Source organism: Asterias amurensis, chromosome 9 (assembly GCF_032118995.1).
Source record: "Asterias amurensis chromosome 9, ASM3211899v1".
In the NCBI taxonomy this organism is placed as follows: domain Eukaryota; kingdom Metazoa; phylum Echinodermata; class Asteroidea; order Forcipulatida; family Asteriidae; genus Asterias; species Asterias amurensis.
The window spans coordinates 17,843,901-17,865,464 of NC_092656.1; the positions used below are offsets into that span (position 1 = coordinate 17,843,901).

Genomic DNA, 21,564 nt, shown 5'->3' on the forward strand with positions numbered 1-21,564 from the left:
AAGCAGATCAAGTGAGTAATACGTTAACGAGTCCTTGTCGCTCATGCTTTCTCTCTCTCTCTCTCTCTCGGTATTTTCGCCCTCAAGAAATTTAGTCTCATAAAAGGGCGAGGGAGGGCAACCGTAATCTGTAAAGCATGTTTATTTTCCGCTTACTCTATTTTTGTTTCTCATGTGCCATTAAGCAGCTAGCTCCGTCCGTGCGAAATTGGTGACCACTCAAGCGGTTCTGGCGGCACTGGGGGGCTGGCCAATCGCGTCCCCGCTTTTGTCAGAGGCGATCCTTGAACGGACATCCCAACCCTTTAAGAAGAGCTGCTCGTGAAACTGCACCACAACATCGTAAACAGTAAGCAAAGATAATGGCTCGTACCAAGCAGACAGCACGCAAGAGCACCGGGGGAAAAGCCCCACGAAAGCAGTTGGCGACCAAAGCTGCCCGAAAGAGTGCCCCGGCCACCGGCGGGGTCAAGAAGCCTCACCGTTACAGACCCGGAACTGTGGCACTGCGTGAGATTCGCCGTTACCAGAAAAGTACAGAGCTGCTTATCCGAAAACTTCCCTTCCAGAGACTGGTCCGTGAAATAGCGCAAGACTTCAAGACCGAACTGCGATTCCAGAGCTCCGCGGTGATGGCGCTCCAAGAAGCAAGCGAGGCATACCTCGTGGGACTCTTCGAAGACACCAATCTCTGCGCCATCCACGCCAAGCGGGTCACCATCATGCCCAAGGACATCCAACTCGCCCGCCGAATTCGTGGCGAACGAGCCTGAGGATTCGTTCCTTTCTCAAAACACAACGGCTCTTTTCAGAGCCACCACTTCTTAACAGAGATTTTAATCACGTCCGTGTAATCGTTATTTCTTCCAATCTTTCCTCTTCCACACTCAATCCTCCAACAAAACAAAGACAAGCAAAATAATGGCCAAACAAATAAACAAATAAATAAACAAACAAACACACAAGAACATTAGAAATTTGACAAACTAATGTATACACCTGTGCAGTGTAAACATAACTATCGGTATGAGAGGACCGTGCCTACTTTATACAAATGTTGTATAGCGCCCGCTACGATGGCAGTCAGAAGTTAAATTACAACAGCATGAACGAAAAAAACAAAACCCCAAAACCTGCTAGCTGTAAACACAACAGTTGGTGTTTATCTTTACGCCGCGCCGCCATTTTTTTATTGGGTCGGTCGTTCTATCAGTCTAGTCGGGTTGGTTATAGGTCAATCTATTGCTTATATATTTGCTTTTACTCCGTAATTTAATCGTATCGTTTTCTTAAAATGTACTATGCATGCTTGGGCCATTGCAGATTTCTTTTTTTTTTTTGATAAGTTTCTCTGATTATTATTTTCTGATACTTGTTTTGGGTTACACTATACTCGTGTTGTATTTCTAACCAGAGTATAACATTCCTTTCCAATGGTTGCCTGCCCATTATTCAGACACCCATCCTTGCAGACACGCAACTTTTCTGGTGGACCGCTTCACTGCTCACAGCGAGGCGCGCGAATGCTAACAATGCCCTAATGGCCGCCGGATCCCCGACTTGCAGTATAAAGCTAAGCCTTCTCCGGTGTACCAGTCATCAGTCTGATTGATTCTACCAACTCAGCAACACAGCACTCTATAGCCATGCCTCCCAAAGCAAGTGGAAAGGGACAGAAGAAAGCCGGTAACACCAAGGGGCCAATCCGGACAGACAAGAAGAGAAAGCGTCGCCGCAAGGAGAGCTACGGCATTTACATCTACAAGGTCATGAAGCAGGTTCATCCAGACACGGGCATTTCCAGCAAGGCCATGTCAATTATGAACAGCTTCGTCAACGACATTTTCGAGCGCATTGCCGCCGAGTCTTCTAGATTGGCGCACTACAACAAGAAATCAACCATCTCCAGCCGAGAGGTCCAGACTGCAGTCCGTCTCCTTCTCCCCGGTGAGCTGGCCAAACACGCTGTCAGCGAGGGCACCAAGGCGGTCACCAAGTACACAACTTCAAAATAAGCAGGTCCGGCGTCATGCACAATCCAAACGGCTCTTTTCAGAGCCAACACATTTCCCAAAGAGATTCAAAACATGCGTGAATTACGTGACCACCGTAACACCAACCCTCCCCATTTTTTTTAAATAATATTAAATAAAATCAACAGGTTTACAATAATGCCATATTATATTAAAGGATGTTTTAAAATATTTCTGCCTCCTCTATATATCTCTGTAGAACAACTCAACAACGTTGTTTACGAAGTTCAAATAATCTTGATAACTTTGTCCACTATAATTTTTAGCGATCAATAAACATCTTTCTCGTTGCTTTTTTGTTATTCTACTTTTACAGACAGTCAGTTATAAAAGACAACGCTCTGCTCTATTTTTTGGCTGCAATAAATGTGTCACCGAGTCGAGTGAGGGTTCACAAGATTGGACTTGAAGAAAGAAAGAAAGACGTACATTGAGTAAGTGCCTTGTTCATGACACCGTATTACTTGAATAACATACAACACAACACCAACAACAACAGCGACTTTATACGCCAGAGTTAACTTAAAATTATAAGTTTGATAATAGTTTTATTTTGAAAAATCAACAAAAACATAAGCACGCAAAAACAAACAAACATGATGTTTGTCAGTTTCTGTAAATATTTGCTTTTGCTTTGTTTTTGTTGTTGTTGTTGTTGTTGGTGTTGTTGTCGTTGTTGTTTTTTTTTCCCTCGGAATCTTATCTTGTTTTCAGAGGGGTGGTGACGGTGGGGGGACCGCCGCAGTAGTTATCCCTACCTCCCCCTCGAACTGCGTGCCGCCCCCGCCCGCCGCTGGTGGTCCACCCCGCCCAGAATGCTCCGCTGAACCCGGGCGCGTCCATGCGAGGAGAAACCTGATTGGTGCATTGGGGATCCACCCCAACGCCATAAGTACACCACTGGCAGTCTCTACACTCATTCACACAGATTCAAAGCACCCAGCAGTTCTTTCAATCTCTTTGCTCAGTATATCAATTCAGTCATGTCTGGACGCGGAAAGAGCGGTAAGGCCCGAAGCAAGGCAAAGAGTCGATCCTCCAGGGCCGGACTTCAATTTCCCGTTGGTAGAGTACACCGCTTCTTGAGGAAGGGCAACTACGCTCAGCGCGTTGGTGCTGGCGCCCCTGTCTACTTGGCGGCAGTCATGGAGTACCTCACGGCAGAAATACTGGAACTGGCTGGTAATGCTGCTCGAGACAACAAGAAATCAAGAATCAACCCCCGTCATCTACAGCTCGCTATCCGAAACGATGAAGAGTTGAACAAGTTGCTCAGCGGTGTCACCATTGCCCAGGGTGGTGTACTTCCCAACATCCAAGCTGTCCTGCTGCCAAAGAAAACCGCCAAGTCAAGCTCTTAAACTCAGCTCTTGCTACACTGATAAACCAAACGGCTCTTACGGAGCCACCACATAAATCCAAAGAGAGATTCTAAACATGAATTGCGTTTGTAAGACAACCCCCCCCCCACATAATTATTGAATTCATTAAATACTATTTGTTTTCCATGCGTAACCAATCATCCAATAAGTTGTTTGTAACCCTATAAACCACACATAAGTCAGACCAAAGCTTTATTTTCGTTGCGATGCTAACTGTAGGAGAGCAACGGTTTAGAACCAAAAGGTTAAAAGATGTATCAATAGACATAGAACAAAACCTGCTAGCTGTAAACACAACAGTTGGTGTTTATCTTTACGCCGCGCCGCCATTTTTTTATTGGGTCGGTCGTTCTATCAGTCTAGTCGGGTTGGTTATAGGTCAATCTATTGCTTATATATTTGCTTTTACTCCGTAATTTAATCGTATCGTTTTCTTAAAATGTACTATGCATGCTTGGGCCATTGCAGATTTTTTTTTTTTTTTTGATAAGTTTCTCTGATTATTATTTTCTGATACTTGTTTTGGGTTACACTATACTCGTGTTGTATTTCTAACCAGAGTATAACATTCCTTTCCAATGGTTGCCTGCCCATTATTCAGACACCCATCCTTGCAGACACGCAACTTTTCTGGTGGACCGCTTCACTGCTCACAGCGAGGCGCGCGAATGCTAACAATGCCCTAATGGCCGCCGGATCCCCGACTTGCAGTATAAAGCTAAGCCTTTTCCGGTGTACCAGTCATCAGTCTGATTGATTCTACCAACTCAGCAACACAGCACTCTATAGCCATGCCTCCCAAAGCAAGTGGAAAGGGACAGAAGAAAGCCGGTAACACCAAGGGGCCAATCCGGACAGACAAGAAGAGAAAGCGTCGCCGCAAGGAGAGCTACGGCATTTACATCTACAAGGTCATGAAGCAGGTTCATCCAGACACGGGCATTTCCAGCAAGGCCATGTCAATTATGAACAGCTTCGTCAACGACATTTTCGAGCGCATTGCCGCCGAGTCTTCTAGATTGGCGCACTACAACAAGAAATCAACCATCTCCAGCCGAGAGGTCCAGACTGCAGTCCGTCTCCTTCTCCCCGGTGAGCTGGCCAAACACGCTGTCAGCGAGGGCACCAAGGCGGTCACCAAGTACACAACTTCAAAATAAGCAGGTCCGGCGTCATGCACAATCCAAACGGCTCTTTTCAGAGCCAACACATTTCCCAAAGAGATTCAAAACATGCGTGAATTACGTGACCACCGTAACACCAACCCTCCCCATTTTTTTTAAATAATATTAAATAAAATCAACAGGTTTACAATAATGCCATATTATATTAAAGGATGTTTTAAAATATTTCTGCCTCCTCTATATATCTCTGTAGAACAACTCAACAACGTTGTTTACGAAGTTCAAATAATCTTGATAACTTTGTCCACTATAATTTTTAGCGATCAATAAACATCTTTCTCGTTGCTTTTTTGTTATTCTACTTTTACAGACAGTCAGTTATAAAAGACAACGCTCTGCTCTATTTTTTGGCTGCAATAAATGTGTCACCGAGTCGAGTGAGGGTTCACAAGATTGGACTTGAAGAAAGAAAGAAAGACGTACATTGAGTAAGTGCCTTGTTCATGACACCGTATTACTTGAATAACATACAACACAACACCAACAACAACAGCGACTTTATACGCCAGAGTTAACTTAAAATTATAAGTTTGATAATAGTTTTATTTTGAAAAATCAACAAAAACATAAGCACGCAAAAACAAACAAACATGATGTTTGTCAGTTTCTGTAAATATTTGCTTTTGCTTTGTTTTTGTTGTTGTTGTTGTTGTTGGTGTTGTTGTCGTTGTTGTTTTTTTTTCCCTCGGAATCTTATCTTGTTTTCAGAGGGGTGGTGACGGTGGGGGGACCGCCGCAGTAGTTATCCCTACCTCCCCCTCGAACTGCGTGCCGCCCCCGCCCGCCGCTGGTGGTCCACCCCGCCCAGAATGCTCCGCTGAACCCGGGCGCGTCCATGCGAGGAGAAACCTGATTGGTGCATTGGGGATCCACCCCAACGCCATAAGTACACCACTGGCAGTCTCTACACTCATTCACACAGATTCAAAGCACCCAGCAGTTCTTTCAATCTCTTTGCTCAGTATATCAATTCAGTCATGTCTGGACGCGGAAAGAGCGGTAAGGCCCGAAGCAAGGCAAAGAGTCGATCCTCCAGGGCCGGACTTCAATTTCCCGTTGGTAGAGTACACCGCTTCTTGAGGAAGGGCAACTACGCTCAGCGCGTTGGTGCTGGCGCCCCTGTCTACTTGGCGGCAGTCATGGAGTACCTCACGGCAGAAATACTGGAACTGGCTGGTAATGCTGCTCGAGACAACAAGAAATCAAGAATCAACCCCCGTCATCTACAGCTCGCTATCCGAAACGATGAAGAGTTGAACAAGTTGCTCAGCGGTGTCACCATTGCCCAGGGTGGTGTACTTCCCAACATCCAAGCTGTCCTGCTGCCAAAGAAAACCGCCAAGTCAAGCTCTTAAACTCAGCTCTTGCTACACTGATAAACCAAACGGCTCTTACGGAGCCACCACATAAATCCAAAGAGAGATTCTAAACATGAATTGCGTTTGTAAGACAACCCCCCCCCCCCACATAATTATTGAATTCATTAAATACTATTTGTTTTCCATGCGTAACCAATCATCCAATAAGTTGTTTGTAACCCTATAAACCACACATAAGTCAGACCAAAGCTTTATTTTCGTTGCGATGCTAACTGTAGGAGAGCAACGGTTTAGAACCAAAAGGTTAAAAGATGTATCAATAGACATAGAACAAAAGTTATTTACACACTAATGTTTGGCACAACCTAACGCCAATACCGGGTGATTCAATACTGAAAGATAAAGTATTCTACTTTAATTTCTGTTATCTCTTCATGCGTGTATAATCATCACACATCATTCCTTCCATCACGATGTCGCAAGCCGAATGTAGCCCGTGTGTGTGTTAACGTACTGCATGCGGTGGATGTGACAATGCACACAGCACGCTGTTTCTATGTACAGTGTTTTGCATACTGCAATGTGACGCATTGTTGTGTTCCGCGCGCTTGTAATGTCCATTGTCTTAACCCGCGTGTACAAACGCGCGGGACGAGCCCAACCAGGCAACACTGTATAACGTAAACATAAACTTTAGAATAACATGTACTTGCGTGTTGCATACGTTTACACGTGGATGTATCTGGGTTTTGATGCAAGCTCTTGCTTTGTGTGCGGTCAGAGTAGCTCTATTTTCGATACAACGAATGTTCGCCGTATGTGAAAAGTTGTCAAAAAAGTCACACCGCCCTCTTGTGACACCCAGCATGTCTTGTGATTCGTGCCATGTCGAAAGGTGGGTTATTCTCGAAAAACCTGTGGTGAGTATCGCTTCTCGGCCTTTTGGCTAAGATCATGTGTAGTATCTGTTCTTTTCAGAATAATATCTGAAATGCTGTTCATTGAGCAGCAAGTATATTAATCTGATTTTTGAGGAACGGCCATGGAAGAGGGGCTTGCCCCGTCCAGGCCACGGGTTGGCCCGGTTTCGCACTACATCCGGGATATCGGCCCACTCCCCTCACGGGGATAATATCAAATACAAAGTCAGAATTCGTTTAGTCTCAACGCCTGTTTACTGTGTTGGTATTCAAGTCTATTTGCTTTGTTTGACAACAAGTCGATAATGTTGCTGGCCCACACGTCCGCAATGCAAGCCATAAGATACTCTACTCTGGTCAGGTTGAATTCATTCGCTCTCGTCAGCCAGTTGAACCATTGTCTTGTCTTGATACTCTCTGCTAAGCACAACTATGTCTGGACGCGGTAAAGGTGGAAAGGGGCTTGGCAAGGGGGGTGCAAAGCGCCATCGTAAAGTGTTGCGGGACAACATCCAGGGTATCACCAAGCCGGCCATCCGTCGTCTGGCACGCCGAGGAGGTGTCAAGAGAATCTCCGGTCTGATCTACGAGGAGACCCGCGGTGTCCTCAAGGTGTTCTTGGAGAATGTCATCCGTGATGCCGTAACGTACTGCGAACACTCCAAGAGAAAAACCGTCACCGCCATGGATGTCGTCTACGCACTCAAGAGACAAGGCCGTACCCTCTACGGATTTGGAGGATAGGCCCAACGAATCCCCACATTGAAAACAACGGCTCTTTTCAGAGCCACCACAAAATCAAAAAAGAGAGAATTACAGATGGTTGTATTTTGGTTTCCCCACCCACTCACTGCCTTGTCCTTGTTTGTTATTTTTCTTCTGTAATAATATTCAAGCAAAATTAGTTTTTTTAAATTAATACATGGTATTTTGTAGGGCAACTATCCCAGAAAAAAATAAATAAACATACAACCACACCACATCTAGACTTTTTGGTTTGTTTAAGGCTGAACCCCTTTGCCAAAATTAAAAACGATGGATCTAGCTCTTTTTAGTGTTGCGTCTAATTGTTGATAGAAGGTTGTCCGTGTTTTTTTCCCCCCTTTCTACAATTCACGTACGTGGATGGCTGTTACTATAAATATTCAAGCAGATCAAGTGAGTAATACGTTAACGAGTCCTTGTCGCTCATGCTTTCTCTCTCTCTCTCTCTCTCGGTATTTTCGCCCTCAAGAAATTTAGTCTCATAAAAGGGCGAGGGAGGGCAACCGTAATCTGTAAAGCATGTTTATTTTCCGCTTACTCTATTTTTGTTTCTCATGTGCCATTAAGCAGCTAGCTCCGTCCGTGCGAAATTGGTGACCACTCAAGCGGTTCTGGCGGCACTGGGGGGCTGGCCAATCGCGTCCCCGCTTTTGTCAGAGGCGATCCTTGAACGGACATCCCAACCCTTTAAGAAGAGCTGCTCGTGAAACTGCACCACAACATCGTAAACAGTAAGCAAAGATAATGGCTCGTACCAAGCAGACAGCACGCAAGAGCACCGGGGGAAAAGCCCCACGAAAGCAGTTGGCGACCAAAGCTGCCCGAAAGAGTGCCCCGGCCACCGGCGGGGTCAAGAAGCCTCACCGTTACAGACCCGGAACTGTGGCACTGCGTGAGATTCGCCGTTACCAGAAAAGTACAGAGCTGCTTATCCGAAAACTTCCCTTCCAGAGACTGGTCCGTGAAATAGCGCAAGACTTCAAGACCGAACTGCGATTCCAGAGCTCCGCGGTGATGGCGCTCCAAGAAGCAAGCGAGGCATACCTCGTGGGACTCTTCGAAGACACCAATCTCTGCGCCATCCACGCCAAGCGGGTCACCATCATGCCCAAGGACATCCAACTCGCCCGCCGAATTCGTGGCGAACGAGCCTGAGGATTCGTTCCTTTCTCAAAACACAACGGCTCTTTTCAGAGCCACCACTTCTTAACAGAGATTTTAATCACGTCCGTGTAATCGTTATTTCTTCCAATCTTTCCTCTTCCACACTCAATCCTCCAACAAAACAAAGACAAGCAAAATAATGGCCAAACAAATAAACAAATAAATAAACAAACAAACACACAAGAACATTAGAAATTTGACAAACTAATGTATACACCTGTGCAGTGTAAACATAACTATCGGTATAAGAGGACCGTGCCTACTTTATACAAATGTTGTATAGCGCCCGCTACGATGGCAGTCAGAAGTTAAATTACAACAGCATGAACGAAAAAAACAAAACCCCAAAACCTGCTAGCTGTAAACACAACAGTTGGTGTTTATCTTTACGCCGCGCCGCCATTTTTTTATTGGGTCGGTCGTTCTATCAGTCTAGTCGGGTTGGTTATAGGTCAATCTATTGCTTATATATTTGCTTTTACTCCGTAATTTAATCGTATCGTTTTCTTAAAATGTACTATGCATGCTTGGGCCATTGCAGATTTCTTTTTTTTTTTTGATAAGTTTCTCTGATTATTATTTTCTGATACTTGTTTTGGGTTACACTATACTCGTGTTGTATTTCTAACCAGAGTATAACATTCCTTTCCAATGGTTGCCTGCCCATTATTCAGACACCCATCCTTGCAGACACGCAACTTTTCTGGTGGACCGCTTCACTGCTCACAGCGAGGCGCGCGAATGCTAACAATGCCCTAATGGCCGCCGGATCCCCGACTTGCAGTATAAAGCTAAGCCTTCTCCGGTGTACCAGTCATCAGTCTGATTGATTCTACCAACTCAGCAACACAGCACTCTATAGCCATGCCTCCCAAAGCAAGTGGAAAGGGACAGAAGAAAGCCGGTAACACCAATGGGCCAATCCGGACAGACAAGAAGAGAAAGCGTCGCCGCAAGGAGAGCTACGGCATTTACATCTACAAGGTCATGAAGCAGGTTCATCCAGACACGGGCATTTCCAGCAAGGCCATGTCAATTATGAACAGCTTCGTCAACGACATTTTCGAGCGCATTGCCGCCGAGTCTTCTAGATTGGCGCACTACAACAAGAAATCAACCATCTCCAGCCGAGAGGTCCAGACTGCAGTCCGTCTCCTTCTCCCCGGTGAGCTGGCCAAACACGCTGTCAGCGAGGGCACCAAGGCGGTCACCAAGTACACAACTTCAAAATAAGCAGGTCCGGCGTCATGCACAATCCAAACGGCTCTTTTCAGAGCCAACACATTTCCCAAAGAGATTCAAAACATGCGTGAATTACGTGACCACCGTAACACCAACCCTCCCCATTTTTTTTAAATAATATTAAATAAAATCAACAGGTTTACAATAATGCCATATTATATTAAAGGATGTTTTAAAATATTTCTGCCTCCTCTATATATCTCTGTAGAACAACTCAACAACGTTGTTTACGAAGTTCAAATAATCTTGATAACTTTGTCCACTATAATTTTTAGCGATCAATAAACATCTTTCTCGTTGCTTTTTTGTTATTCTACTTTTACAGACAGTCAGTTATAAAAGACAACGCTCTGCTCTATTTTTTGGCTGCAATAAATGTGTCACCGAGTCGAGTGAGGGTTCACAAGATTGGACTTGAAGAAAGAAAGAAAGACGTACATTGAGTAAGTGCCTTGTTCATGACACCGTATTACTTGAATAACATACAACACAACACCAACAACAACAGCGACTTTATACGCCAGAGTTAACTTAAAATTATAAGTTTGATAATAGTTTTATTTTGAAAAATCAACAAAAACATAAGCACGCAAAAACAAACAAACATGATGTTTGTCAGTTTCTGTAAATATTTGCTTTTGCTTTGTTTTTGTTGTTGTTGTTGTTGTTGGTGTTGTTGTCGTTGTTGTTTTTTTTTCCCTCGGAATCTTATCTTGTTTTCAGAGGGGTGGTGACGGTGGGGGGACCGCCGCAGTAGTTATCCCTACCTCCCCCTCGAACTGCGTGCCGCCCCCGCCCGCCGCTGGTGGTCCACCCCGCCCAGAATGCTCCGCTGAACCCGGGCGCGTCCATGCGAGGAGAAACCTGATTGGTGCATTGGGGATCCACCCCAACGCCATAAGTACACCACTGGCAGTCTCTACACTCATTCACACAGATTCAAAGCACCCAGCAGTTCTTTCAATCTCTTTGCTCAGTATATCAATTCAGTCATGTCTGGACGCGGAAAGAGCGGTAAGGCCCGAAGCAAGGCAAAGAGTCGATCCTCCAGGGCCGGACTTCAATTTCCCGTTGGTAGAGTACACCGCTTCTTGAGGAAGGGCAACTACGCTCAGCGCGTTGGTGCTGGCGCCCCTGTCTACTTGGCGGCAGTCATGGAGTACCTCACGGCAGAAATACTGGAACTGGCTGGTAATGCTGCTCGAGACAACAAGAAATCAAGAATCAACCCCCGTCATCTACAGCTCGCTATCCGAAACGATGAAGAGTTGAACAAGTTGCTCAGCGGTGTCACCATTGCCCAGGGTGGTGTACTTCCCAACATCCAAGCTGTCCTGCTGCCAAAGAAAACCGCCAAGTCAAGCTCTTAAACTCAGCTCTTGCTACACTGATAAACCAAACGGCTCTTACGGAGCCACCACATAAATCCAAAGAGAGATTCTAAACATGAATTGCGTTTGTAAGACAACCCCCCCCCCCACATAATTATTGAATTCATTAAATACTATTTGTTTTCCATGCGTAACCAATCATCCAATAAGTTGTTTGTAACCCTATAAACCACACATAAGTCAGACCAAAGCTTTATTTTCGTTGCGATGCTAACTGTAGGAGAGCAACGGTTTAGAACCAAAAGGTTAAAAGATGTATCAATAGACATAGAACAAAAGTTATTTACACACTAATGTTTGGCACAACCTAACGCCAATACCGGGTGATTCAATACTGAAAGATAAAGTATTCTACTTTAATTTCTGTTATCTCTTCATGCGTGTATAATCATCACACATCATTCCTTCCATCACGATGTCGCAAGCCGAATGTAGCCCGTGTGTGTGTTAACGTACTGCATGCGGTGGATGTGACAATGCACACAGCACGCTGTTTCTATGTACAGTGTTTTGCATACTGCAATGTGACGCATTGTTGTGTTCCGCGCGCTTGTAATGTCCATTGTCTTAACCCGCGTGTACAAACGCGCGGGACGAGCCCAACCAGGCAACACTGTATAACGTAAACATAAACTTTAGAATAACATGTACTTGCGTGTTGCATACGTTTACACGTGGATGTATCTGGGTTTTGATGCAAGCTCTTGCTTTGTGTGCGGTCAGAGTAGCTCTATTTTCGATACAACGAATGTTCGCCGTATGTGAAAAGTTGTCAAAAAAGTCACACCGCCCTCTTGTGACACCCAGCATGTCTTGTGATTCGTGCCATGTCGAAAGGTGGGTTATTCTCGAAAAACCTGTGGTGAGTATCGCTTCTCGGCCTTTTGGCTAAGATCATGTGTAGTATCTGTTCTTTTCAGAATAATATCTGAAATGCTGTTCATTGAGCAGCAAGTATATTAATCTGATTTTTGAGGAACGGCCATGGAAGAGGGGCTTGCCCCGTCCAGGCCACGGGTTGGCCCGGTTTCGCACTACATCCGGGATATCGGCCCACTCCCCTCACGGGGATAATATCAAATACAAAGTCAGAATTCGTTTAGTCTCAACGCCTGTTTACTGTGTTGGTATTCAAGTCTATTTGCTTTGTTTGTCAACAAGTCGATAATGTTGCTGGCCCACACGTCCGCAATGCAAGCCATAAGATACTCTACTCTGGTCAGGTTGAATTCATTCGCTCTCGTCAGCCAGTTGAACCATTGTCTTGTCTTGATACTCTCTGCTAAGCACAACTATGTCTGGACGCGGTAAAGGTGGAAAGGGGCTTGGCAAGGGGGGTGCAAAGCGCCATCGTAAAGTGTTGCGGGACAACATCCATGGGTATCACCAAGCCGGCCATCCGTCGTCTGGCACGCCGAGGAGGTGTCAAGAGAATCTCCGTCTGATCTACGAGGAGACCCGCGGTGTCCTCAAGGGTGTTCTTGGAGAATGTCATCCGTGATGCCGTAACGTACTGCGAACACTCCAAGAGAAAACCGTCACCGCCATGGATGTCGTCTACGCACTCAAGAGACAAGGCCGTACCCTCTACGGATTTGAGGATAGGCCCAACGAATCCCCACATTGAAAACAACGGCTCTTTTCAGAGCCACCACAAAATCAAAAAAGAGAGAATTACAGATGGTTGTATTTTGGTTCCCCCACCACTCACTGCCTTGTCCTTGTTTGTTATTTTCTTCTGTAATAATATTCAAGCAAAATTAGTTTTTTAAATTAATACATGGTATTTTGTAGGGCAACTATCCCAGAAAAAAATAAATAAACATACAACCACACCACATCTAGACTTTTGGTTTGTTTAAGGCTGAACCCCTTTGCAAAATTAAAAACGATGGATCTAGCTCTTTTTAGTGTTGCGTCTAATTGTTGATAGAAGGTTGCCCGTGTTTTTTTCCCCCCTTTCTACAATCACGTACGTGGATGGCTGTTACTATAAATATTCAAGCAGATCAAGTGAGTAATACGTTAACGAGTCCTTGTCGCTCATGCTTTCTCTCTCTCTCTCTCTCGGTATTTTCGCCCTCAAGAAATTTAGTCTCATAAAAGGGCGAGGGAGGGCAACCGTAATCTGTAAAGCATGTTTATTTTCCGCTTACTCTATTTTTGTTTCTCATGTGCCATTAAGCAGCTAGCTCCGTCCGTGCGAAATTGGTGACCACTCAAGCGGTTCTGGCGGCACTGGGGGGCTGGCCAATCGCGTCCCCGCTTTTGTCAGAGGCGATCCTTGAACGGACATCCCAACCCTTTAAGAAGAGCTGCTCGTGAAACTGCACCACAACATCGTAAACAGTAAGCAAAGATAATGGCTCGTACCAAGCAGACAGCACGCAAGAGCACCGGGGGAAAAGCCCACGAAAGCAGTTGGCGACCAAAGCTGCCCGAAAGAGTGCCCCGGCCACCGGCGGGGTCAAGAAGCCTCACCGTTACAGACCCGGAACTTGTGGCACTGCGTGAGATTCGCCGTTACCAGAAAAGTACAGAGCTGCTTATCCGAAAACTTCCCTTCCAGAGACTGGTCCGTGAAATAGCGCAAGACTTCAAGACCGAACTGCGATTCCAGAGCTCCGCGGTGATGGCGCTCCAAGAAGCAAGCGAGGCATACCTCGTGGGACTCTTCGAAGACACCAATCTCTGCGCCATCCACGCCAAGCGGGTCACCATCATGCCCAAGGACATCCAACTCGCCCGCCGAATTCGTGGCGAACGAGCCTGAGGATTAGTTCCTTTCTCAAAACACAACGGCTCTTTTCAGAGCCACCACTTCTTAACAGAGATTTTAATCACGTCCGTGTAATCGTTATTTCTTCCAATCTTTCCTCTTCCACACTCAATCCTCCAACAAAACAAAGACAAGCAAAATAATGGCCAAACAAATAAACAAATAAATAAACAAACAAACACACAAGAACTTTAGAAATTTGACAAACTAATGTATACACCTGTGCAGTGTAAACATAACTATCGTATAAGAGGACCGTGCTACTTTATACAAATGTTGTATAGCGCCCGCTACGATGGCAGTCAGAAGTTAAATTACAACAGCATGAACGAAAAAACAAAACCCCAAAACCTGCTAGCTGTAAACACAACAGTTGGTGTTTATCTTTACGCCGCGCCGCCATTTTTTTATTGGGTCGGTCGTTCTATCAGTCTAGTCGGGTTGGTTATAGGTCAATCTATTGCTTATATATTTGCTTTTACTCCGTAATTTAATCGTATCGTTTTCTTAAAATGTACTATGCATGCTTGGGCCATTGCAGATTTCTTTTTTTTTTTTGATAAGTTTCTCTGATTATTATTTTCTGATACTTGTTTTGGGTTACACTATACTCGTGTTGTATTTCTAACCAGAGTATAACATTCCTTTCCAATGGTTGCCTGCCCATTATTCAGACACCCATCCTTGCAGACACGCAACTTTTCTGGTGGACCGCTTCACTGCTCACAGCGAGGCGCGCGAATGCTAACAATGCCCTAATGGCCGCCGGATCCCCGACTTGCAGTATAAAGCTAAGCCTTCTCCGGTGTACCAGTCATCAGTCTGATTGATTCTACCAACTCAGCAACACAGCACTCTATAGCCATGCCTCCCAAAGCAAGTGGAAAGGGACAGAAGAAAGCCGGTAACACCAAGGGGCCAATCCGGACAGACAAGAAGAGAAAGCGTCGCCGCAAGGAGAGCTACGGCATTTACATCTACAAGGTCATGAAGCAGGTTCATCCAGACACGGGCATTTCCAGCAAGGCCATGTCAATTATGAACAGCTTCGTCAACGACATTTTCGAGCGCATTGCCGCCGAGTCTTCTAGATTGGCGCACTACAACAAGAAATCAACCATCTCCAGCCGAGAGGTCCAGACTGCAGTCCGTCTCCTTCTCCCCGGTGAGCTGGCCAAACACGCTGTCAGCGAGGGCACCAAGGCGGTCACCAAGTACACAACTTCAAAATAAGCAGGTCCGGCGTCATGCACAATCCAAACGGCTCTTTTCAGAGCCAACACATTTCCCAAAGAGATTCAAAACATGCGTGAATTACGTGACCACCGTAACACCAACCCTCCCCATTTTTTTAAATAATATTAAATAAAATCAACAGGTTTACAATAATGCCATATTATATTAAAGGATGTTTTAAATATTTCTGCCTCCTCTATATATCTCTGTAGAACAACTCAACAACGTTGTTTACGAAGTTCAAATAATCTTGATAACTTTGTCCACTATAATTTTTAGCGGATCAATAAACATCTTTCTCGTTGCTTTTTTGTTATTCTACTTTTACAGACAGTCAGTTATAAAAGACAACGCTCTGCTCTATTTTTGGCTGCAATAAATGTGTCACCGAGTCGAGTGAGGGTTCACAAGATTGGACTTGAAGAAAGAAAGAAAGACGTACATTGAGTAAGTGCCTTGTTCATGACACCGTATTACTTGAATAACATACAACACAACACCAACAACAACAGCGACTTTATACGCCAGAGTTAACTTAAAATTATAAGTTTGATAATAGTTTTATTTGAAAAATCAACAAAAACATAAGCACGCAAAAACAAACAAACATGATGTTTGTCAGTTTCTGTAAATATTTGCTTTTGCTTTGTTTTGTTGTGTTGTTGTTGTGTTGGTGTTGTTGTCGTTGTTGTTTTTTTTTCCCTCGGAATCTTATCTTGTTTTCAGAGGGTGGTGACGGTGGGGGGACCGCCGCAGTAGTTATCCCTACCTCCCCCTCGAACTGCGTGCCGCCCCCGCCCGCCGCTGTGGTCCACCCCGCCCAGAATGCTCCGCTGAACCCGGGCGCGTCCATGCGAGGAGAAAACCTGATTGGTGCATTGGGGATCCACCCCAACGCCATAAGTACACCACTGGCAGTCTCTACACTCATTCACACAGATTCAAAGCACCCAGCAGTTCTTTCAATCTCTTTGCTCAGTATATCAATTCAGTCATGTCTGGACGCGGAAAGAGCGGTAAGGCCCGAAGCAAGGCAAAGAGTCGATCCTCCAGGGCCGGACTTCAATTCCCGTTGGTAGAGTACACCGCTTCTTGAGGAAGGGCAACTACGCTCAGGCGCGTTGGTGCTGGCGCCCCTGTCTACTTGGCGGCAGTCATGGAGTACCTCACGGCAGAAATACTGGAACTGGCTGGTAATGCTGCTCGAGACAACAAGAAATCAAGAATCAACCCCCGTCATCTACACGTCGCTATCCGAAACGATGAAGAGTTGAACAAGTTGCTCAGCGGTGTCACCATTGCCCAGGGTGGTGTACTTCCCAACATCCAAGCTGTCCTGCTGCAAAGAAACCGCCAAGTCAAGCTCTTAAACTCAGCTCTTGCTACACTGATAAACCAAACGGCTCTTACGGAGCCACCACATAATCCAAGAGAGATTCTAAACATGAATTGCGTTTGTAAGACAACCCCCCCCCCACATAATTATTGAATTCATTAAATACTATTTGTTTTCCATGCGTAACCAATCATCCAATAAGTTGTTTGTAACCCTATAAACCACACATAAGTCAGACCAAAGCTTTATTTTCGTTGCGATGCTAACTGTAGGAGAGCAACGGTTTAGAACCAAAAGGTTAAAAGATGTATCAATAGACATAGAACAAAAGTTATTTACACACTAATGTTTGGCACAACCTAACGCCAATACCGGGTGATTCAATACTGAAAGATAAAGTATTCTACTTTAATTTCTGGTTATCTCTTCATGCGTGTATAATCATCACACATCATTCCTTCCATCACGATGTCGCAAGCCGAATGTAGCCCGTGTGTGTGTTAACGTACTGCATGCGGTGGATGTGACAATGCACACAGCACGCTGTTTCTATGTACAGTGTTTTGCATACTGCAATGTGACGCATTGTTGTGTTCCGCGCGCTTGTAATGTCCATTGTCTTAACCCGCGTGTACAAACGCGCGGGACGAGCCCAACCAGGCAACACTGTATAACGTAAACATAAACTTTAGAATAACATGTACTTGCGTGTTGCATACGTTTACACGTGGATGTATCTGGGTTTTGATGCAAGCTCTTGCTTTGTGTGCGGTCAGAGTAGCTCTATTTTCGATACAACGAATGTTCGCCGTATGTGAAAAGTTGTCAAAAAGTCACACCGCCCTCTTGTGACACCCAGCATGTCTTGTGATTCGTGCCATGTCGAAAGGTGGGTTATTCTCGAAAAACCTGTGGTGAGTATCGCTTCTCGGCCTTTTGGCTAAGATCATGTGTAGTATCTGTTCTTTTCAGAATAATATCTGAAATGCTGTTCATTGAGCAGCAAGTATATTAATCTGATTTTTGAGGAACGGCCATGGAAGAGGGGCTTGCCCCGTCCAGGCCACGGGTTGGCCCGGTTTCGCACTACATCCGGGATATCGGCCCACTCCCCTCACGGGGATAATATCAAATACAAAGTCAGAATTCGTTTAGTCTCAACGCCTGTTACTGTGTTGGTATTCAAGTCTATTTGCTTTGTTTGTCAACAAGTCGATAATGTTGCTGGCCCACACGTCCGCAATGCAAGCCATAAGATACTCTACTCTGGTCAGGTTGAATTCATTCGCTCTCGTCAGCCAGTTGAACATTGTCTTGTCTTGATACTCTCTGCTAAGCACAACTATGTCTTTTGAGCTGGCCAACACGCTGTCAGCGAGGGCACCAAGGCGGTCACCAAGTACACAACTTCAAAATAAGCAGGTCCGGCGTCATGCACAATCCAAACGCTCTTTTCAGAGCCAACACATTCCCAAAGAGATTCAAAACATGCGTGAATTAAGTGACCACCGTAACACCAACCCTCCCATTTTTTTTAAATAATATTAAATAAAATCAACAGGTTTACAATAATGCCATATTATATTAAAGGACGTTTTTAAAATATTTCTGCCTCCTCTATATATCTCTGTAGAACAACTCAACAACGTTGTTTACGAAGTTCAAATAATCTTGATAACTTTGTCCACTATAATTTTTAGCGATCAATAAACATCTTTCTCGTTGCTTTTTTGTTATTCTACTTTTACAGACAGTCAGTTATAAAAGACAACGCTCTGCTCTATTTTTTGGCTGCAATAAATGTGTCACCGAGTCGAGTGAGGGTTCACAAGATTGGACTTGAAGAAAGAAAGAAAGACGTACATTGAGTAAGTGCCTTGTTCATGACACCGTATTACTTGAATAACATACAACACAACACCAACAACAACAGCGACTTTATACGCCAGAGTTAACTTAAAATTATAAGTTTGATAATAGTTTTATTTTGAAAAATCAACAAAAACATAAGCACGCAAAAACAAACAAACATGATGTTTGTCAGTTTCTGTAAATATTTGCTTTTGCTTGTTTTTGTTGTTGTTGTTGTTGTGGGTGTTGTTGTCGTTGTTGTTTTTTTTTCCCTCGGAATCTTATCTTGTTTTCAGAGGGGTGGGTTGACGGTGGGGGACCGCCGCAGTAGTTATCCCTACCTCCCCCTCGAACTGCGTGCCGCCCCCGCCCGCCGCTGGTGGTCCACCCCGCCCAGAATGCTCCGCTGAACCCGGGCGCGGTCCATGCGAGGAGAAACCTGATTGGTGCATTGGTGATCCACCCCAACGCCATAAGTACACCACTGGCAGTCTCTACACTCATTCACACAGATTCAAGCACCCAGCAGTTCTTTCAATCTCTTTGCTCAGTATATCAATTCAGTCATGTCTGGACGCGGAAAGAGCGGTAAGGCCGAAGCAAGGCAAAGAGTCGATCCTCAGGGCCGGACTTCAATTTCCCGTTGGTAGAGTACACCGCTTCTTGAGGAAGGGCAACTACGCTCAGCGCGTGGTGCTGGCGCCCCTGTCTACTTGGCGGCAGTCATGGAGTACCTCACGGCAGAAATACTGGAACTGGCTGGTAATGCTGCTCGAGACAACAAGAAATCAAGAATCAACCCCCGTCATCTACAGCTCGCTATCCGAAACGATGAAGAGTTGAACAAGTTGCTCAGCGGTGTCACCATTGCCCAGGGTGTGTACTTCCCAACATCCAAGCTGTCCTGCTGCCAAAGAAAACCGCCAAGTCAAGCTCTTAAACTCAGCTCTTGCTACACTGATAAACCAAACGGCTCTTACGGAGCCACCACCATAAATCCAAAGAGAGATTCTAAACATGAATTGCGTTTGTAAGACAACCCCCCCCCCCACATAATTATTGAATTCATTAAATACTATTTGTTTTCCATGCGTAACCAATCATCCAATAAGTGTTTGTAACCCTATAAACCACACATAAGTCAGACCAAAGCTTTATTTTCGTTGCGATGCTAACTGTAGGAGAGCAACGGTTTAGAACCAAAAGGTTAAAAGATGTATCAATAGACATAGAACAAAAGTTATTTACACACTAATGTTTGCACAACCTAACGCCAATACCGGGTGATTCAATACTGAAAGATAAAGTATTCTACTTTAATTTCTGTTATCTCTTCATGCGTGTATAATCTCACACATCATTCCTTCCATCACGATGTCGCAAGCCGAATGTAGCCCGTGTGTGTGTTAACGTACTGCATGCGGTGGATGTGACAATGCACACAGCACGCTGTTTCTATGTACAGTGTTTTGCATACTGCAATGTGACGCATTGTTGTGTTCCGCGCGCTTGTAATGTCCATTGTCTTAACCCGCGTGTACAAACGCGCGGGACGAGCCCACCAGGCAACACTGTATAACGTAAACATAAACTTTAGAATAACATGTACTTGCGTGTTGCATACGTTACACGTGGATGTATCTGGGTTTTGATGCAAGCTCTTGCTTTGTGTGCGGTCAGAGTAGCTCTATTTTCGATACAACGAATGTTCGCCGTATGTGAAAAGTTGTCAAAAAGTCACACGCCCTCTTGTGACACCCAGCATGTCTTGTGATTCGTGCCATGTCGAAAGGTGGGTTATTCTCGAAAAACCTGTGGTGAGTATCGCTTCTCGGCCTTTTGGCTAAGATCATGTGTAGTATCCGTACATTGACATATTGTGGAAAAATTCTTGGGGGTTCGCCCCATAACGCAATTGAGGTGTAAGTTGTTCCGGTCAGATCAGCTCCCTGCCTGCGGGGTTTTTGAAGCGTGTGGAAGCGGCCATTCTTTCTTCTCCGGTCAGGTTGTATTACTGTGGTAACTGTATATATTGCATTATTATCTCGCTTGATCATATTGTTTTCATGTCTTACTGAAAACAGCCACTGTTAGTGTAACTATTATAGCTTAGGGTAGCAGTTGTGCCCGAATTTTTAATTTTTCGCACAAAAGGTTGTGTGTCTAACTTTAGTGTATCGGTTGCCAGGTGCGCCAATACAATCTGCTTTTTAGAGTAAACTTTCACTGATACTGTTTCACTGAAAAGCGGAATTTAGCACACTCTGAGAGTATTGTGCTTTAAGGGTAGCAGTTGTACCCAACCGTTCCTTTGCAGCTCTTTAGTCTATGTGTTATTTTGCTTAAAAGGTCGCCAGGTGCGCCTTATACATAGCTTGGGGTGTTAAAGTAGACTCTTCCGTGCTAAGCATTCTGTTGTGATTGTTTCTACTTCATTTTTGCTGGTTTCTTTCTCTGTTCACTTTGGATAGTATGGCTGGATAGTATCACCAAGCCGGCCATCCGTCGTCTGGCACGCCGAGGAGGTGTCAAGAGAATCTCCGGTCTGATCTACGAGGAGACCCGCGGTGTCCTCAAGGTGTTCTTGGAGAATGTCATCCGTGATGCCGTAACGTACTGCGAACACTCCAAGAGAAAAACCGTCACCGCCATGGATGTCGTCTACGCACTCAAGAGACAAGGCCGTACCCTCTACGGATTTGGAGGATAGGCCCAACGAATCCCCACATTGAAAACAACGGCTCTTTTCAGAGCCACCACAAAATCAAAAAGAGAGAATTACAGATGGTTGTATTTTGTTTCCCCACCCACTCACTGCCTTATCCTTGTTTGTTATTTTTCTTCTGTATAATATTCAAGCAAAATTATTTTTTTTTTAATAATACATGATATTTTGTAGGGCAACTATCCCAGAAAAAAATAAATAAAATACAACCACACCACATCTAGACTTTTGTTGGTT

At 44.8% G+C, this 21,564-nt stretch overlaps 11 protein-coding genes, 3 non-coding genes and 2 pseudogenes across 14 annotated transcripts; all 16 read left to right on the plus strand.

Moving 5' to 3' along the window:
- The first annotated feature begins 362 nt into the window (after nt 1-362).
- LOC139942008 (histone H3, embryonic) lies at nt 363-773 on the plus strand. Its single transcript, XM_071938667.1, has one exon. The coding sequence runs from the start codon at nt 363-365 to the stop codon at nt 771-773; it is 411 nt and encodes a 136-aa protein (XP_071794768.1).
- An 873-nt stretch (nt 774-1,646) lies between these two features.
- On the plus strand, nt 1,647-2,015 carry LOC139941662 (histone H2B, gonadal-like). The gene has a single exon (XM_071938259.1). It carries the CDS (start codon nt 1,647-1,649, stop codon nt 2,013-2,015), a length of 369 nt encoding a protein of 122 aa, XP_071794360.1.
- Nucleotides 2,016-3,016: 1,001 nt separating this feature from the next.
- LOC139941611 (histone H2A-like) lies at nt 3,017-3,394 on the plus strand. Its single transcript, XM_071938191.1, has one exon. It carries the CDS (start codon nt 3,017-3,019, stop codon nt 3,392-3,394), a length of 378 nt encoding a protein of 125 aa, XP_071794292.1.
- An 812-nt stretch (nt 3,395-4,206) lies between these two features.
- Nucleotides 4,207-4,575, plus strand: LOC139941664 (histone H2B, gonadal-like). The gene has a single exon (XM_071938261.1). The coding sequence runs from the start codon at nt 4,207-4,209 to the stop codon at nt 4,573-4,575; it is 369 nt and encodes a 122-aa protein (XP_071794362.1).
- Nucleotides 4,576-5,576: 1,001 nt separating this feature from the next.
- Nucleotides 5,577-5,954, plus strand: LOC139941612 (histone H2A-like). Its single transcript, XM_071938192.1, has one exon. It carries the CDS (start codon nt 5,577-5,579, stop codon nt 5,952-5,954), a length of 378 nt encoding a protein of 125 aa, XP_071794293.1.
- An 890-nt stretch (nt 5,955-6,844) lies between these two features.
- On the plus strand, nt 6,845-7,038 carry LOC139942405 (U2 spliceosomal RNA). The gene has a single exon (XR_011786676.1). It is a non-coding gene; the product is annotated as a U2 spliceosomal RNA (small nuclear RNA).
- A 232-nt stretch (nt 7,039-7,270) lies between these two features.
- On the plus strand, nt 7,271-7,582 carry LOC139941933 (histone H4-like). Its single transcript, XM_071938579.1, has one exon. It carries the CDS (start codon nt 7,271-7,273, stop codon nt 7,580-7,582), a length of 312 nt encoding a protein of 103 aa, XP_071794680.1.
- Nucleotides 7,583-8,347: 765 nt separating this feature from the next.
- Nucleotides 8,348-8,758, plus strand: LOC139942022 (histone H3, embryonic). Its single transcript, XM_071938689.1, has one exon. The coding sequence runs from the start codon at nt 8,348-8,350 to the stop codon at nt 8,756-8,758; it is 411 nt and encodes a 136-aa protein (XP_071794790.1).
- Nucleotides 8,759-9,631: 873 nt separating this feature from the next.
- On the plus strand, nt 9,632-10,000 carry LOC139942092 (histone H2B, gonadal-like). Its single transcript, XM_071938784.1, has one exon. The coding sequence runs from the start codon at nt 9,632-9,634 to the stop codon at nt 9,998-10,000; it is 369 nt and encodes a 122-aa protein (XP_071794885.1).
- Nucleotides 10,001-11,001: 1,001 nt separating this feature from the next.
- On the plus strand, nt 11,002-11,379 carry LOC139941589 (histone H2A-like). Its single transcript, XM_071938158.1, has one exon. The coding sequence runs from the start codon at nt 11,002-11,004 to the stop codon at nt 11,377-11,379; it is 378 nt and encodes a 125-aa protein (XP_071794259.1).
- An 889-nt stretch (nt 11,380-12,268) lies between these two features.
- LOC139942406 (U2 spliceosomal RNA) lies at nt 12,269-12,462 on the plus strand. Its single transcript, XR_011786678.1, has one exon. It is a non-coding gene; the product is annotated as a U2 spliceosomal RNA (small nuclear RNA).
- A 232-nt stretch (nt 12,463-12,694) lies between these two features.
- Nucleotides 12,695-13,027, plus strand: LOC139941871 (histone H4-like; annotated as a pseudogene).
- A 735-nt stretch (nt 13,028-13,762) lies between these two features.
- Nucleotides 13,763-14,173, plus strand: LOC139941872 (histone H3, embryonic-like). The gene has a single exon (XM_071938509.1). The coding sequence runs from the start codon at nt 13,763-13,765 to the stop codon at nt 14,171-14,173; it is 411 nt and encodes a 136-aa protein (XP_071794610.1).
- An 870-nt stretch (nt 14,174-15,043) lies between these two features.
- On the plus strand, nt 15,044-15,412 carry LOC139941721 (histone H2B, gonadal-like). Its single transcript, XM_071938334.1, has one exon. The coding sequence runs from the start codon at nt 15,044-15,046 to the stop codon at nt 15,410-15,412; it is 369 nt and encodes a 122-aa protein (XP_071794435.1).
- A 2,259-nt stretch (nt 15,413-17,671) lies between these two features.
- LOC139942407 (U2 spliceosomal RNA) lies at nt 17,672-17,865 on the plus strand. Its single transcript, XR_011786679.1, has one exon. It is a non-coding gene; the product is annotated as a U2 spliceosomal RNA (small nuclear RNA).
- A 2,560-nt stretch (nt 17,866-20,425) lies between these two features.
- LOC139942381 (U2 spliceosomal RNA) lies at nt 20,426-20,495 on the plus strand (annotated as a pseudogene).
- Nucleotides 20,496-21,564: the final 1,069 nt, after the last annotated feature.